Source organism: Phaethon aethereus (genome assembly GCF_964289735.1).
Source record: "Phaethon aethereus genome assembly, chromosome: 1".
In the NCBI taxonomy this organism is placed as follows: Eukaryota; Metazoa; Chordata; class Aves; order Phaethontiformes; family Phaethontidae; genus Phaethon; species Phaethon aethereus.
This window is the reverse complement of record NC_138575.1, coordinates 13,550,504-13,568,775: the sequence shown is the minus strand read 5'-3', so window position 1 is coordinate 13,568,775 and position 18,272 is coordinate 13,550,504. Positions and strand designations below refer to the sequence as shown.

The window sequence follows — 18,272 nt, the reverse complement described above, 5'->3', positions numbered from 1 at the left end:
TAAACTAAATTTTGCCTTTTCTTGCTGGAGCAGATTTTCAGTTGATCATGCAAAGAAATTATCTATAATTACACAAAAGTGATGCTCCTGTGCCTTGCAATATACTGCAAACTGTTGGTTCATATAACTTTGTTATGGAAAATGTACTTTTTTTTTTCTCTTTGTAAGCTAGATTAGCACCTTGTAGTTCATGCCGAGTAAGAAGAAATGAATAGGTTTGCAGACATGGGAGTAAAGCCAAGATTTAATTAGTATAGTCTTTTGCACAGTTTGCCTTTCCTTCCAGTCAACCTAATACACCTGAATGTCCCATCTCCTACCAGTTTCACTGAAAGGAGAGTTTCAGCTGAAAGTCAATATTTCTGATTGTATAATGTGGATTATCCTGTGCAAGAATGACAATGTTGCCTGTTCTCCCTTGCCTCTGCACATTTATATTAAAAAAAGGATTTCAGATCTGCCTGTTAGTAACTTAATTGTCTTTTTTATAGTTGTAGCATTTTGTTTCTTCTTTTTCTGTAAAGGAAAACTTTCTTAAGTGATCATTTGGCCTAGAAGAGAAAAAAAAAAAACCAGTTTGCTAGGTTATAAAGCCAGCTGGCTCCCTCAGGAATTTGAGAATGGTGTTGGACAATCTGTGATCTGATCATTGCTGCACAGTGGGGATGGTAAAGAGCACGGGGAAATTCTGCATTCTGGTTCCTGGAAAATGGCAAATTTGCTTTAAATGTAAAAGTAACAGAATAGATTGTTGCTGAACAATAGTGAGATCTTATAGGTGCAAATGTGATTATCAACCCTCAGCTACATTTCCATACGGTATTCATTTGAATTCCTAGGTGAATTACACATTGATAAATGTACATGCAATTGTTTCTTAACAGTATGTAGAGAAAATACATTCCTGAAGATGATTAAATTATTTTCTGTATGAGTCAACTTGCACTAGTGTTTTATGATTTTTAGAGTGATAAACCTGGTATTTGAAATGATGCTGTAAATGTTGAGATGGACTACTTTTTAACTGAATGTCTCCTCTATTGCAATTAAAACAAGGATGAAGAGGTCTTTTTAAACTGTTTACAGTCTTTCTGGGTGTACTCAACCTTCCTGTTAAAAATAAAAATTAATTTGGACTCCTTTGCTGAAGATGGTGAAGAATTTTGTTCCATATAAATCTTGACTGTGAATTGTGAATTGTGATTGGCACAAACCTACAATAACTTTTAATGTGAGTTTCAGATGTTCTTAAAAGATGTGAAAAGCTTGAAAACAGTCAAGTCAAAACAAACAGTTTGCTGGTCTCCAGCAGGAGTATCTTTTTAAAAGCATACACATTTCCTCTTGATATTCATGGAGAGGAAAATCTGGTAAATAAAGACTTGAGTATAAAAATCATCAAAGAAAAAAAAAAGAATTGTAGTGCTAACAGTTATTCAATGTATAAATCCTACTAGGGTATGCAAAACCAGCACAATATCATATTTAATTTAGGATCTCTGTCCAACCTGTGTAGGACTAGAAAAGACTTTAACAGAATTGTCAAAACAGACCGTTTTAACTGTTCACTTTACATGATGACACCAGGAAATCAAATATTGCTGGTTTTTAAACAAGTCCATTGTTACTTTACGAGACCGATGTTGAGTCAAACATCATAAAAAGCTTCTATTTTTGAAATCTTTTGCTTTTAGGTTTTTGCAGAAACCTATCTGTGAAAGCAAGGAATGGGTCAGCCTGCATAATATACCAGTTCTGTTCTTTCGCAAATAAACATAGAATTAATTTCAGATTTACACAAAATATTGCTTAAGCTTAGATTTGTGCATGAGCTATAGAGACAGTTTGCTATGTTAAAGGGTGAACACTAACATATGAAAGCACATGTAAAATATCGTAAAACATACACAAAGACTGGCTGAGGAAAAAGAAATAATTTTCCTTGCTTGAAATGCACATCTATGATAAAAAGATTTAGAGTTAGCATTCTATAACCCCACAAAGCTCATACAAAAATAAAATGGTGACTGGGCAGTCATGACTGGCCATTATCTACAGAAAGTATTAAAGAAAGAATAACTAAAACATAAAATGAAGGACAATTATTTTACAGAACAATGAAGGCTGAAGAATACTTGCCAGAGGAATCCACTCGAAAACCAGTCCTGGGCAGCACTTGTTCTGAATAGGAAAATGGGGAATTAAAGATGAAATATATTTCTCAAGTTATTTGAAGATGCAGCATCAATTTCTCTGCTGTGTTTTGAATTACTGAAGTGAAATGTCACTTTTTATTGCAGGTTTTTTTTTCCTCCTCCCCTCCTTCCTGACTTCCTAGGTGGTACATGTACGTATTCCCGCTAAACGTAGATGTCCCTGTCCATTTCTATGCAAAGTGAAACAGATGGTAAGATGGAAATGTTCCTTTAACATAACATAGGTTATGATGAAGATAAAATTGTTAATGTGTTTAAAATTGGGAAAGTTAGTGACAGTATTTGTGCTTATTCAAGTACAGCCATAAAGGGGAAAGTTCAATGGCTGTGTTTAGATGACTTGACCACTGCTTTTATTCAACTCAATTGCAAAATGTCTTTTATCATCAAGAAGAGCAAGATTTTGCTAGAAGGATATATGTTGCCAATAACAACTGGTTGTACATGAAGGCAAATGCAAGTAAACCCACTTAACCTCCTTTTCATGCCGGTGGTTTCAAAGTATTTGCATTTCACTAGATGAAATGCAGCAACTAACTGATTTGTTTTCACAACTGCTTTGCTGGCATTAGAGGAATCTGGAACAAGTCCATAGCTGAATTCACTGTCACACTTCCTTTGCTGGTTTTGGAATCTTCTGAGTAAAAATTTCTGTTTTATTATCTCTGCAGCATCCAGAGTGAATTGCAAAACATCCCAAAACAGAGGTGATCTCCATTGGCCTACTAACAACAAAAAGGTAAATAAAGCACCAACACACTCATGTGACTCTAAACCAGAATATCATACCACGCATATTTCCTGGTATAAATGGGGTAAGGTCTGTCACATCAGCATCTGTAGGACAGTGATGCAACATATGAGTATCTATTATCTTCCTGAGATAGAAGGAAGGTTGGAGTGGTTTTAAAACTGTAAGTAGGTAGTTCCAGGCAGAAAGAAGCCAGAGAATGCGCTGGAGGCCAGAAATTTTGGCTAAGCCTTCTGGAAATATGTGGATGTGGTGAGAGAAATGAGAAGGCGGTATTTTCTCTGTGGGCAGCTCCTTACCACTTTGGAAGAGTTTGGGCTAAAGCTACCTGCCTTCTGGTGGACTGGTCCTAGCGGCAGCACGGGCTGTGATGGTAGCAGCTGAATAATTTGTAGTTCACTTGAGTCAGTACTGAATTAATGCTCTAGGGCAAAGACATTTTCCCAAAAATGGAGATGGAGGCCACTGAATGTCTCAAAATATTTTTGCTAGGAGTATTTACGTAACAGCCATGACCTGCTCCAATTCAGATGACTGTTACCCTGCTTACCTAAAATACAGTCTAGAGATTCCACTGATGGGAATATCCTTTTGGGTTTGGTGTTCCTGTTGTATTTATGTTCACCGGCTGTTAGGAGTTGTGTCATGTGGGCTATGGTGTTTTAGTTTATAGGTGGCTGCACCTAGTATCTTTCTTTACTTTGGCTGTTAAAGAAGGTAATTCCTTCACACACTTCAGATTTTGTAAGGTGATTTGGGATCCTTGAAGGTAAGACGTGCTATCTAAATGTAAATTATTCTACTAGCACAACTCCTGAAAACCAGAATCTTTGAAACTGATGCTGCTCCACGTCAAACTTGGAGATATGATATTTTTTATTCACATCCTTCCAAGATTTTAATGGAATTCTTAAGAGACAGAATTATTTTAATGTCCAGAAAACAATTTCCTCTTGATAGTCTCAATAAGCTTTTAGGTTTGAAAGGACCCATCCCTTTTCTGTTGGTGATCCAGCTAGAATTACTCTTTTGAGCTGCTGTAACATTGGTTCATTCTGTGTTTTTATTTCTTCTTGCAGTCACCCTAATATCCCTCAGAACTGGCCTCAAGTAGCAAAGTGAAAGAAGCATAACCATGCTCAAACTGTGGCAAATCAGGGAACAACTTGCTATGCTAAGATAGCCGCATATTTTAAACCAGTTGGCAGTATCTTTTTTGTAAACTATTTGTGGTCAAGCAAAAGTGCCTGTCAAATGAGGTAGTTGCTTTCAAAGCTAATCTCGTTGTGTGATCTGGCTTTTGTTCCTGAATAGGTGTCTCTTCTTTACCCCTCAGAACTTAATAGAGAGTCTCATGGTGTTAATTATCATCTCATAATCAACCATTCAACATCTAGCATTTGTTTCCATTGTAGTTTAGAAATTCACACCTATGAAACTTAGAACTTTGCTATGCTGAAGGTGTTGAATCAAGCCTTAAAGTTCTTAAATGTATGATCACCAGGAAGATAAACCTAAGTGCAGACCTGTATTTCTGGTAAATACAGCAAAGTAATGTTCATTTTAGGAAGAATCTGCTGTCTGTAGTCTGGGTCTGTGTACAGTACAGGATATTTGTAATTATGTCACTTGTATTTTGAAATAGAATATAACCTCTAAATAGCTGTGCTCATGTGATAGGCAAACTGTTAGCAACTATTAGAAAACTTCAAAAGAGGAAAGATCTATGAAGAACATTTAACATATAAGTAGGGACTTTATTAGCAGCATCTCCCCATGTCAAATGAAGAGATATAGGTAATTCCTTTCAAAACTCACAAAATTCTGGGCTCAAAGACCCTACAGAACAGCAGCTTCTAAGCGAAGAGGAGGACTGCTGGGACTGGTCCTCAGACAAACAGAATGCACATCATTCGTGCACACCCTTGTGCCTTGTATCTGCTAAGAACAAACTGATTGAACTGGTAATTTAACCAAAATACTGAGACACTCTAGCAAGCTCTGTTTTATAAAAAAACCCCGTCATTTAGTTTTTATAGAAAACTAACTTGTCCTCAAGGCAGTTTGAAACTTTCTGTTTACTTCTTATTAAATTAATTTTGGTATTTTCTAAACTTTGACTAAGTTAAACCTCTTGCCTCCACCTCTGAGGAAACAAGGCAGATGAAGGCATGTTTAGAGAGACCAGGACAAAAAGACCAGAGTACCCAACAATGTCACCATGAACACGTGTTCAAAGTGTAGAAAATTTTAAAATCTTCACATAAGATTTGTGTATTCTCCATATAGAGGCTTTTTGGTTGAACTTCTGTGGCTGCATTGTCATGAGTAGTTGTAGTCTTTTACGTGAAATAGGAATGAAATAATTACCAAGCAGAGCTTGAATGAATAATAAAAGACTTGGTAAATTTGCTGCGTTAATTTTTTTGGTTTAGCTAATCTGTCCTAGAAACAAGAATTGGGAAAATAAAACTAAGAAACCTTCTTCAGAACTGCTACTTTTATATAACTATAACTGAATTAATTCTCCGCTATGGGGACTACTCTATGTGCTCTGGAGAGCAAGGATGCAGCTGTGGATTTTCAAAGGGTCTTGCTATACATCAAGATTTCTTCCATGCCAAATGAATGCAAAACCAAGGTTAAATTTATTTTGAGAACATAGACTAGTAAAAAGCTTGCACATCTAGCTTCATGTTTAATTTAAAATAAATGACACTCAGGAGTTCGAAACGGAAAGCTGCAAAATATTTGTGAAAACAGATGAACGATAAACAAGACCTGGGACACAATCCTGATTTAACTGAAAGCAATGGTGAAAATATCAGGCTTCTTTGCTGTCAGGATACAGCCCTAGGAGCACAGATCCTCTACAGCATGACACAAGGGTATTTTTATTTGCACCAATGGAGTCACTGGTATTCTCTGGAGGAAGAATTATGCTGATGAAAGATAGGGATGATAACATTCATTGTCTGTACTGCGTTATTTTCTTTGTTGAATGCTAAATACATGGAACAAAACCAACACTAGGAAACATTTATATTTCACCATCTCAGTCCTAGCCATGCTTTAGGTAAATAGGAGTATTACAAATGAGCAGAACGAATATGATCATGCTGCAATGCCCTTTCCAAAGCTGGGCACGTAGCAGTTTGAAACAGCACATAGGCAATGCAGTTCCCATTGGTCTCATGCGCTTGTGACCAATTCCCTAATGCTTACAAGTCAGTTTTCTTAAATTATTACTTTGATTTCTTAAGGACACCTTACCACTTTGCGGATGAAAATCTATTTGTATATCTTTTAGTAAAGTGTAAATTGTTCAAGAGAAAGGAATACCGCGTCTTTAATTAATACTGCCACCAGTTGTAAAACTGACACTTCATATTAGCATAGATCATTTGGGACCTACTTTGCAATCCAGCAATCAAAATCACTTTACATCCACACTACTGTGATGATGATATTCTCATAATTCCATTTGAAAATGCTTTTGGTTTCACTGTCAGTTCTTATAACCAACAAATCCATTTTGTCATGGTGAGTAACTCTTTCTGCAGTGTTGAACAACACAAAATTATTTGATGTTGGCCTGCTAAATCTCCTTTCCTTTTGTTACGTATCATCTCTTATTAAAAAAAAGGGGTTACATTCATTTAGTAATATAAGTTCTTAGACCTTCTCTATGCTGTTGCTTGGGGTAGCAATAAATGCAAGGCAAACAACAACCTGTACAGTTTGGAAATTACTTTGAGAAATTACTTTCCTATAACTCAGTTGCTCATAGTCTAGGTCAAGGGGTAGTTTGATGGCAATACGTAATAATTAGTAGTTTCCCAATACTCTTTGATTTACTAAGTGAAGACAGGCATGTTATACTGATACAAAGGGCAGTAACTGGTGAACAGAAATATTGAAAGATATGGCAAACTGAGCTCAAGGAAGATCTGAAACTAGAGCCTAATTTTCTGAATTTATCATCCCAAATCCTTTACTCACACAAAAAATACTTTATATAATACTTCAGAATACTATGTATTTAATGTTATAGCTAATACTATGCTATTAAGGCACAGATATGTATATATCTTTTTAAAGCACCATAATCACAATGTGATTTTTTTTTAACTAGAGATGAGCAAAAACGGGAAAAATTATTAGAGGCAACATTTCTGTCAGGAAAATACTGTCTGAAAAAATTGCAGTAACAATTACATGAAAATTTTCCTTCAGTTTTTAAGACTGCAATTGTGTAGGTCTTCAGCCCACAAGCATTGACAAGAAAATTCTGCTTAGCTGTAGGCTATGCCATAGACACCCTCAAGTGATAACGCATTCAGTTCTATACACCTAATATTTTTTTAATGTTCCATGAGTATCAAATTTAGGAAACCCTGATGGCCTTAGTATTTTTCTGCAAGAATGGTATTTTCAAAGTAACACATTCTGAGTCAGTATAACGCTGTCTGACAAATCTTTGTTGCTACTTTAACACATATCTGTGCTGAATAGCTGCAGTGATATTCCAGAGGAAAGGTAGCCTGTGAATATGTATTGAAACGCTTGCCTGGGACCCTTAGAGAAAGGTATTCGTAAGTTCGCATAAGAAAACAGCCCTATTTTATGAAGACTAATAATAATTTATGCAAATACATTTGCTATTTACATGTTTCACAGTTGTTGGTGGACTTTGCTTTTTGGTTTTTTTCCAATGTGTCTAACTCCTTGTGAGCAAAAAAAATTACAGTGCCTAAGACAGCTGATGGATTTGAAAGGAACTTGGGAAATTCATGATACGGTGGTCAGAGGAGCAAATAGCATGGGCGTTTTTGAAGGAAGGAACATTTGTCCTTCCAGTAAAAGGTGGAACTGTAATTGCTCAGATTTCACTTTTAATGAGAGCTTATCACTGGCTTATCTTATTCTTCCTCCTGGCATTTCTGTGTCACATCACCAGTCTTGGACTACCACACTAACTGAAGGGTAAGTGTAACCTAATCAGTGTAAAAAAAGCTTATATCTTACTGTTTGCTATAGAGGACTGTAAACGCAAATTTCTATTATACATTTTGTAACTAGAGAAATATTACAGCATTATGGTTCCCAACAGCTTTGTGTCTCCTGTGTGACTAATGTCTGCCTACACAGGCCTCTGAACAAAGTTTGTTATAAATTATGTATTTACAGTAAACAGAGTTCAATATAAAATAGAAGAGAGGATAAGGAGAATTTATAAAGGCAAAAATGTTAAATTCCAGAGAATGAGTTCTCCCAATGACAGCTGTGAGGCTCCAGTTACAGCTGTAACAACTGGTGCACAATAAGTCTTATAATTTTTTTCATTAATAGGAAATTCCTGATCTATGTTCCATTTTCTAGCTCCTGTACCTAACTTCCACGGTTATCAGCAGAGTCATGCTGTCACTTACACTCTAAGAATTTTCATCAGGAGAAAGGATTTAAAGGATTTGCCTAAAATTTATAGTTGGAAGGAAAAAGGAAAAAAATATCCAGTTGTTTCGGCAGGTCATCTCCTCCATTTCTGAGTTTTGCAAAATAATGTAACAGCAGAAAGCTAGGTAGGTTCTCTTCACCAGGCAGGAGAAATGAGGAGGGGTGGGGGGGGGGCAGGGAAGAAAAAAAACAGTGCATAAGGCAGGTTTTCCAGAGAGGAAAAAGAAAGCAGAGACAGAGACATAGCTGCAAAAAGGAAAGACAAAGAAAGAAGAAAACGGTTTCCCTTCTTTTGCTTTCAGGCAGCTGTTTTGGATGATGTGGCAATCTTCATCAGCCTTTGGAGCCACTTTATGCTCCTTTTTGGCTACTTGGAGCTATTGAGCACAGCTGATGGGTGACAGCAGAGGCAGGCGACAGCTAACGGGTGAGAGCTGACAGGTAACAGCTCACTCCTGACAATTTTCCAAGGAGCTACGACTTATGAAATAGAGTTACACTCTGCTTTTGTACTAATGCATCATTTGATTTGTCTCCAAGCTCTATTGGTAGAACTGCCCCTTTGAAACCGTTTCCAGTGCCGAAGCACTAGTCCTTTGTAACTCATAAGGGATCATTAAAAATTCAAATCTCCCTATCACGCAGGGTCATGCAGGTCCTTCATGTGCCTAAGGTGGAAGAACATTCCTGTAGAATGAAAATCATCCTTTTTCATGGAGATTTCCTGCCTGAAGCCTCTTTCTTGCTGTCATTAGATAGGGATGAGCATACCTAGCAGCTAGAGCAAAAGCTTGTGAACCAGGCTCCTCGGGTCTAGCTCTTGCTCTTCTTCGAGTCATGTCGCTTGTGCTCCTCACAGAACTACAGTGTGATGCATAACTTGCCAACTCCCTGATAGGGAAGCAGGAGGCTTTGATGAGGTCCTAGTGAGTGCTGACTGTGATGGGATCCTCTGATAAAATGATCTGTAGAAATTCAGAGCTATAGCAGTATGAAAATGAAGTGTTTAGTAACAGAGTCTCACTGTGAGAGAAACAAAAACCTAACACTACCTCTTTCTTTTTGAGTTTTCCAGGTCATGATTGTTTGCTTCTTTGCACTATTTTTAGAAGATGAACCTCTTTTTTTTCTGGTCTTGCCAGGAGATAAGGCAAACTTGCTTTGAGATAAGAAGTACTTAAAAAATCCCGAAGTAGCCGAAGCTTTCCTGTACACTTTAAGGGTATGTCTTTACCGAAGGTAACCAACGTGACACAGCCATATGGTAGGAAACCAAGTGTGTATTAACTTGAAACTCTCCCTCCCACATACTCAATTTAGATGACAATTTCTTGACTCAGTAATGGATTTCTTTCCTGTTGTTTCTGTCACTTCAGGAAACGCCAGCACTATGTAGAGGACAAAATCAAAGGCTTGACAAACTGCATTTGCTAAAAGTTGTGCTTATAGCATTCAAGAAACAAAAATGTCAGGGAGAACAGAGATGTTTGGAGGCAGTTATTTATGACCAAGGGATATGAATGAGTGCAGAAGAGATCTGGTTGGGAACTGTGGAATCAAGGCTTAGAGAAAATGTTCAAAGGATACCAGCGTCAGAAGACAACAAATTAAAGCTTTCAGGATTAGCTGGAAGGTCAGGACACTGCTGGAAATCTGGGAGGAGTGGTTACTGCACTCTTGCTTTTCATCCCTCACTTTCTTGTTTTGGGCCTAACAGCCTCATGATTTTTAATTTTTATTTTGTCTCGGTAGCTGTCTGAAAAAGGCTTGTGTACAATTTCCAGTTGCCTCTTGGACAGAACTCAAATGCAATTAAACCATTTAAACACAAGCTTTAGTATAACCTATGAGTTATCAGCTCTTCCCCTCGTGCAGCATATGCTCCTAAACACAATCGACTATATCAGTAAAAGATTGGAGCTCATGGTGGTCAAGTAAGTATGGAGAAAACTCGTAGAAGGCACCCATGAATAATAATGAATTACTTTATTCTTTTAATGAATGGTGTGATATACCTTTTGGTGTAATATATCATCTTTTGGGGTGTAAGGCAGTCTTTGTAGTTGACACCAGATCTATAATCCCATAGTTTTATGAATGGCAAACATGTATTGAGCCTATTTGCTGTCATTAATTAGGGCAATTCTGTAAATATAGAGCTCTTCATATTGGGGACCAAGACAAAAGCAGATGCTGTATAAATATGTATCCCATATATGCATATGGCATGTACAAATTTTTCTCAATTGTCTTACAAAATTTTTTTTTTCCAATGCAGGAAGTCTGTAATCTCTGCTTTTCCACTTTTGGCTTGATGGCTTCAATCACAAAAGATGGTTCTGACTCTGCTGAATGGAAAGTGCAGATTTTTGCTAAAATACTTCAGCTCTAGAAACTACCCATATGGAAAGCAATTATTTGCAAAGGGTTTTCCCTTCCTTAAAGCGGTATATAAAGTCAGAGTGTTTTCAGTAGAGGTGCTGAACTAGATAAAACCCTTGTTAATGATATAATTGTTTCTTTCTCCTTCAATTTCTCTTTATAGTCCCAAATCACAGCACTTTGGGAAAAAGCATTTCAGCTCTGGCAGATCTTTTCTCTTATTTGTCAGTTTAGCCCTTAATGCACAAAGGAAAGAGAGAAAGAGAAAGAGAAAGAGAAAGAGAAAGAGAAAGAGAAAGAGAAAGAGAAAGAGAAAGAGAGGAGAGATATCTGAAAATTACTTCCAAACTTTGCTCAAAGCTAGTCCTACTTCTTTCAAACCTATTTGGCTTACTCCACACTGTATCCTGATAGATACTGCAAAGAGTTTTAAAATTTCAAAAATTATAGCTTCTGTCTGTATATTGGCTGTATATCGCCTTGAGTACTCTGTCCAATCAAGAATAACACCTGGAGCAGAGGAAGATGTTACATTAGTATAATATTTTTTATATTAAAATACCACCCAGCATGGGCTACATGGTGTTTGTAAATACACTGGAAAACTTAGTTCCTATGCCTAAGAGTTTATAACTGAAGATAAAATACTTCTAATAGGAGGTCTCAAGTAAGTTCTCAAATTCGTATAGAGAGGGAATAAAATACCTGGTATTGCTGAAAAAAGCCAGCAATTTATATAAGTACTTAGATTTAAACTTGGGATCTTAATTTAAGGCACCTATTAAATAAATCAAAAAACCTAAATGAAACCCCCAAAAAACATGTGGATGATGGAAAGTGAGTTTTATGGTGACAATCTCTACTGAAAAATGTTCCACTAAATGGACCAGGGTGGCAGAAGATGGTGGCACTGGCCACAGTGGCAAAGAATGAGGAATCTGAGATGCAATTTAGAGACTAGATTAGAATTTACTTAGAATTGATGTAAAATGAAACCTGGTGTTCCTCTGGCATATCCATCCTGCTGGGGACTGGAAATACCAAAGCCAAACAGGAGATGCTGGTGTTGCAACTAAAGTATAAGGGCCAAGGCAAGTAAGAGTGGCACCAACCCAGTGTTTGGGACAATAACATATTTCCTTCAGACTGTCCCTTTGCATGCTGGAGAAACTTGTACATTCCAGGTCATGGATTATGGTAGTTTAAATTTCTCTCTATGTCTCTGGGCCCAACTAATATTAATGGGCTAATCTGTGTCAGCTGCAGTGCCATATTTTATGTGTAATTTATAAAGTAATTTGATCTATAGGCTAAAGTAATTTATAAAATTAATTGAAAGGTGGCATGTACAAGTAATAACGGTTATGAAAAAGCTTTCAGTAAAAAAATAAACTATTTTGAAGATTTGATCTTACTAAGCGCAAAAGCTCTGGACAATTTAGAATAATATTTTTAGCTAAAATGCTCTTTATGACAAGGAGTAAATAAGTTTACCCCCCGTTAACCTTGCTGTGCAAAATATGTGGCATATCTCCCCAAAACATGAGAAATAAAATCGAGATGGGAATCTTGATGGCTCAGTACTGTTTTGTACAGGTCTCCAAATAGTACTCAGTGGTATGGGTTTCTTTATAACTACCAAGGACAATGTGAAAACTTGTCAAAGTAATTTTTATAAAAACAAATTAATTTGAAATTTCTTTAGTAAACTATACCTTAAAGTAAAAGTAAGTGAAATGATTTTTTATTGATAAATTCACATCATCCTATTGGTTGACTATGAAGAAAAATAACACAGCAAAATGTGGTGGCGCATATACTGTTCTTCACTAAGGATTTAGCAGTCAAAACGAGGAGAGCAAAAATATAAGGAAAAAACCTATGAAAGTTGAACTTCAGAATCTAGTCAAGATCTAGGAAAATATATAAGTGTAGAATTTTTGGATAATTTATAATGGTGTCTATTAACTGCGATTATAGCTACTTTCTCTAAATTACAAAAGATAATTAAAGAAAATTATGTCAGCAGTGACACATTCATAGGCAAAAGCTTCAAATATTAAATGGTCAGCAGGGTGAGCAGGGCTTTCACTTACGCCTACTTTCATAAATAGCTCTTGATTTCTCATACAGCTCGTATGGGTCAGGTTTTCGTGGATCAAAGGCCTCTGTTGAATCGGGAAATGAACTCCTGTGAAGACTGGGTGGGTAGGGAATATTCTGTGGCATAGCTGGAGCAGACAGGCTTGTTTGAGGGCTGCCTTGATTCTCCCATCGTTCCATCATCTGGAATAAAAACATACAGAGAATAAAGATGAAGTTTTGCAATAACTGTGATTTCCACAATGAGACCAAAGACAGTAATTTCAGTTGAAGATGTGTTTTGTAAAATTAGCAAGTCCATTTGCTGCTTTTTGAGAAGAAAGGTATGTGTTGTGTTGTTTATAAAATGACTTGGTTAAATTTACTTGTTAAACCAAGATGCCATCTTGGTTAGATCGTGGGAAGATGTGATCTTTCTCAGATAATATGATCCCATGTGGATTAGGGCACAGCATTACCCCTGAAGCGTGTTGACTCATTCTCACAGAATGCTCTGAGCTATTGGAAATTGTTCTGCTAAAAGTGGAATCTGTGGGTCTGTGAAGATACAATTATCAGATTCATCAAAATGCATAACACAAAGTAGCGCTTAACAAAGAAGTGTCCAGGCTGGGTAGCAACTGAATGATCTTAATGCTGTATCTTTTGAGAATGCATGAAAATAGCTAGCTGCCCAGGGAGTAGACTACTGAGCAAATTTTACACCTTCAATAGAAGAAAAATAAATTAAAAAAAGAGCAAAACTTATTACAGCAGGTATTTGAGCACCTAGTGATAGTCAAATGTTCAGTGATAAAATACAGAATGTGGGGAGAGAAAAGTCAGCATTGGTCTGATGCAGCTTTTCATTTCTTGCTGCTTTTTTCTTATATAAAAAATTACATTGGCATCATCCAACCAAACCCCCAAACACAGGGTTAAGATTTTCAACTCTTCCAGACCATTTACAGGAGAGAAGTACAGTGTATTGTCTACTAATGAAAGCCAGCTCAATCCATGTTTTCTCCAAGACTGTCCTTAGTGGTCTTGCATCAATCCAGAAAGGAGTTAATATGATAGGCTGTGCAAAAGAAGACTTGGGGATCTGCATTTTCTTTTTGAAGGAGTTGGCTACTAATTAAATTGCATTAGCAAATTTATTTGAAGAGGCAAAGTTAAACAAAACACAAATCTTTATTCCAGGAAATGAATATTTGGCTTTCCTGTGACCCCTCCTGGAGTAAAGGGTGGTAAAGCCTCCAGAACAGTGTGTTCTCACACATAACCCAGCAATCAGTTAATTATACACAAAATGACTACTGGAAACGAACTGAACTGTAATTAAGAACCACTGACTTCTAGTGTTGTATCAGCAGTGCCTTATCAAAGATGATTGTGGGTTTACAGCAAGTTTGCTCTACAAATTATGTGGTTATCGTTTGCCTTTAGTTCTTCAGTTTCAGAAGGTGTTTGGCTCAGCAGGTAGGCTTTGCTCTCCGTTCTGATAATTAACAGCATCAGGCTTTTGCCACATCAAGTATGTGTGGACTACAGATGTTTGAGAGTCTTCCTGAAGAACATGCTGAGTAACTATCACTCTGCATTCCAGGTGATCTGAGACTTCATACTTCAAAATAAACAGAATGTGGCTATTGGCCATTTTCAGTTGTTGAGGACCTCATTATTTATACAGAGTAGTCTTATAATTCAAGCTATGCTTCTGTCAGAGTTTCAGCAGTAAGTAGGGCTGGTTCATTATAAACAATGAACAAAAGGACGATCTAGGTATCTCATTCAATCATAGGATGACTCTTATGCACTAGTATGTGTATGATATTTAAGTTAAGAAAGTGAACTATTAGACCTGTGAAGTGCTAATGATGAAGATATGGAATACTGTACTCAATATTCAACAATGTTGTTCAAGAAAGACATATTTCTTTTGGGTCAGATACAAAAGACAGCAACTAGGATGTGATAATAAGAGGGCACTATAGCTATGTAGACCCTGTGCAATACAGTGACATATGGCAATACCTGAGTTGTCATCGAACTGGATTACGGGAAAGTACCTTCAGGTACCCTTTATACCAAGATAGATTTATCCTCTGTGTTGGCTAAATTAGCCTAGTCACATGAATGTCACAATAATACTTCTGATAGCTCTTCTGGCTCTGAAGGAATTACCTTGGGTAGATATAAAATATATATACAGTATATCATTGTATTACAGAAGTGTAAATTCAAAGGTCTCCAGAAACAAACCTGATTATGACCCCTATGTCTAAATAGAGAACGAGAACTGGGCTCAATGCAAGTTCCTTATGATCAGGGAAAAAAATAAAGAATTATGTTCAGGTTTTCCTTCAGTGAGGACTCTAAAAAAGAATACAAGTCAGTGAAACCAAACTATCTTACCGCTATGAAGCAGAAAGACATATGGGGCCCTGTCTATCTAAAAGTGAATGTTTCCCTATTTCTTGGACAGTGCCAGAGAAATAGAACACTTGCCTCTTTCAAAATGTGAAACTGAATAAAATTAAATTTTCAAAGAAGGCTTTAAAATGAGAAAGGAAAATATCATTATCTTTGATGAGTAAACCTTTCCCTGAAGGAAGGACAAGAAACTGGACACCTTTGAATTTACACTTTGTAATACAAGTCTACATACCTGCTGAGTCCTCTATGTCTAATTCTTGCTTGATTGTTAGCTCTGTATCTTCAAGCGTGCAGTTAAAAGCCAAGCAAAACATTCTTACTTGTGGGTAATACCGCTAACATAAATAGTTACACAAACAGATAAACACAAGGGGAATTGTATCTCCCAAACCCGTACCAATTAAATAGTCACATAGTGTTTTGCAATGTGAGTTACCATAATGCTAGCTCACAGATGAAGGCACTCTTGGAAACGGGTAAGCATGGTATTGAGTGCAGGGCGTCAAATCTCAGTCAGGTAGTGGTTCGATGACATTGTTCGAGTTCGTTTTGCACTAATCAAATTGTATTACATATGATATAATAGATGCACGATATACATAGAAACCACAGGAAATTTCTGTCGGTCCAGGTTACTCTGGGATGTTGAGCACACTGAGATGCAGTGCACGCCATCCCTGAGCCTCTGCCTCAGGGAGAGGGGTTTGTCTCTTCTCCTCTTCCAGCCAGTGGGCCCTGATCCCCTTTTTGCTTTAAAGACTGGTGGGTGCTTCTCCCCTGTGTGGCCAGATAGGCGAGGGGGCAACAGCAGTAACCCAAGCAGAAAAGAAACCTGATTTTTGGGTCATTTACAGTTTTTCTTTCCTGTTACACACCTACAGCGCTGTGCTCTGGTGCTGGGAAGGTTTTCTAAACCTCCTGGTGCTGGCCTTGCTGCTCAGGCTGTCTCAGACAGTGCTTCAGAGTTTCAATCTTATCTTCGTGTCATGGGCACTAGAAATTTATGTCTGATTATTTGTCTAGTTAAAGTTGTGACGGACAGAGTAATGCACGCTACCTTAATCTGGTTAATAATTTGTAAACATTCTTGATGAGACTATCCTAAAATAGGCTAGCTGTGAATGGTTAGCCTGCATGCAGGGGCAGTATCTGTACGTAAAGGTGTTATATTATTCTGTGAGCCCTGGTTTCCTCAGACTATTGCATGGAAAAGCACATCACTTGGGTTGTTTCTCTATATTCTGATTACTGGCAAGTGCTACTTGGGTATGAACTACTCCACTGTTTATATAACAAAATTGAGCAGACAATCATCAACAATATGCTGATATTTATATACTTGATGTATATGTAAAGAGGATGAGCACTGACAGTGCTCATCCATTGAATGTGGATCTTTAACAAGTAAGTTCCAAGTTCTCTATTTCATCACTTTTTACCTGAGATTAAAAGTTGAACATCCCAGCCAGACAGCAACTTTAAAGTGGTGAGAACAAGCTAGACCTTAATAGTCAGATTTATTTTCACAAATGTCCTGTCACTTAGATGAATAAAAAACCTTACACAATACTTATTCCAGTATATTGCATTCATCCTCTAGCCTTTTACATCAAAAAACCCACAAGCTGAAGCAGTCTGATAGAGTTGCATCAGCTGATTAATTACTTGCTATTTGTACTTAGGCTACAAAAATTGTTCTGGTATGCATTAAACATGCCGTGATCCAACATGAGAGGGTGTGAAGTTGTCCAGATTCAACATACCACTCCTCCACCCCCAAATAAGAAAGCTATAAATCCTTTTAAAAATATTGCTGTTATTCCTATTGCTCTTAGAAGCCTTCAGGCAGAGTCAGGGCTCTTTTTTCCTCTATACACCTCTGATGAGAGATAAGCACTGCTTTAAGGTCTTTACATTCTAAATAAAAAAAAACAAATTAAAACAAAACAAAACAAACCAAGCAACCAAAAATAGTAGCCTATGATTTCTTTTTACACTGTGAATGTTATCACAACTTCAAAAAATTATATAATGTGATGTCAACAGAATAAACACAGTCATTGCTTATTCTTACAGTAGAAAAGATCTTCACACCTTGGGATTTAATGTCAAAATCATAGAAACACAGAACTGTTGGTTAGAAGACACCTCAGTAAGTTATCTAGTCCAAGCTCTCACTTGAAGTGTGACTATTTCCAGCTCTAGATCTACTAATGCAAGAAAGAATAACAATCACTTCAAGGATGTTAAGCTCAAGCCACTTGTAAACTAGAAAAAGTGCATGTTGTCCATTTCAAAGAGATTGCCAACTAGAAGGCCAACTAGACTGGCCTCATTGCTGAGGTCTTCTGCTGTCTTCTCCTCCAGACCCTGCATTTTTGAGCCACTGCATTTCTGGTTCCTGACACCCATTTTATCATTGAGATGTTCCTTTCTCCAGACCACTGCTGTCAGACTCCAAATCAACAGATCTGCAGATCTTATTTAGTGAGGCCACCCCTGATGCTGTCTCACCTGGAACTGGGACACTGCTGAGATGTGTCTCATGAGCTGGGAACAGGAGGGTTAGATGAAAGTCTACAGAAATTTGCTTTGAATGATAGTAGTCTTATGAACTCAGTACGTATAATTTTGAAAAGGAACTTACAGGCTTTGGAGTTTTCCATGGAGAAAAGAAACCTGAAATAAACAAAAAATAATGTTAGTAGATTTTTCTGATGCATAAAGAGTGGACGCTAAGTGGTGTCTATGCTCCAGTTCTCACTGAGGTCTGCAGATAATATTGGTATATATGAAAATTCTCTACACACATAAGGGTGAAAACACAAACCACAGGGGATAATTTCTAAGAGAGAATATATGCAAATATATATATATATGCATATATATATATATATATGCAAGTGGAGCTATTGAGATCATTGCCATACTTTACAAACAGCATG

General features: G+C 37.1%; 1 protein-coding gene across 2 annotated transcripts in view; it reads right to left on the bottom strand.

Annotated features, from left to right (window-relative positions):
* The window catches only part of MAGI2 (membrane associated guanylate kinase, WW and PDZ domain containing 2), a gene marked incomplete at both ends in the record, with an annotated part of 789,860 nt that overhangs the window by 75,578 nt on the left and 696,010 nt on the right, over positions 1 to 18,272 (bottom strand). For both annotated transcript variants that reach the window (XM_082004503.1, XM_082004504.1), the window contains 3 exons: positions 2,140 to 2,181; positions 12,903 to 13,092; positions 17,975 to 18,006. In XM_082004503.1, coding sequence (XP_081860629.1) covers positions 2,140 to 2,181; positions 12,903 to 13,092; positions 17,975 to 18,006 — 264 coding nt within the window. The remainder of the gene's footprint in view (positions 1 to 2,139; positions 2,182 to 12,902; positions 13,093 to 17,974; positions 18,007 to 18,272) is intronic.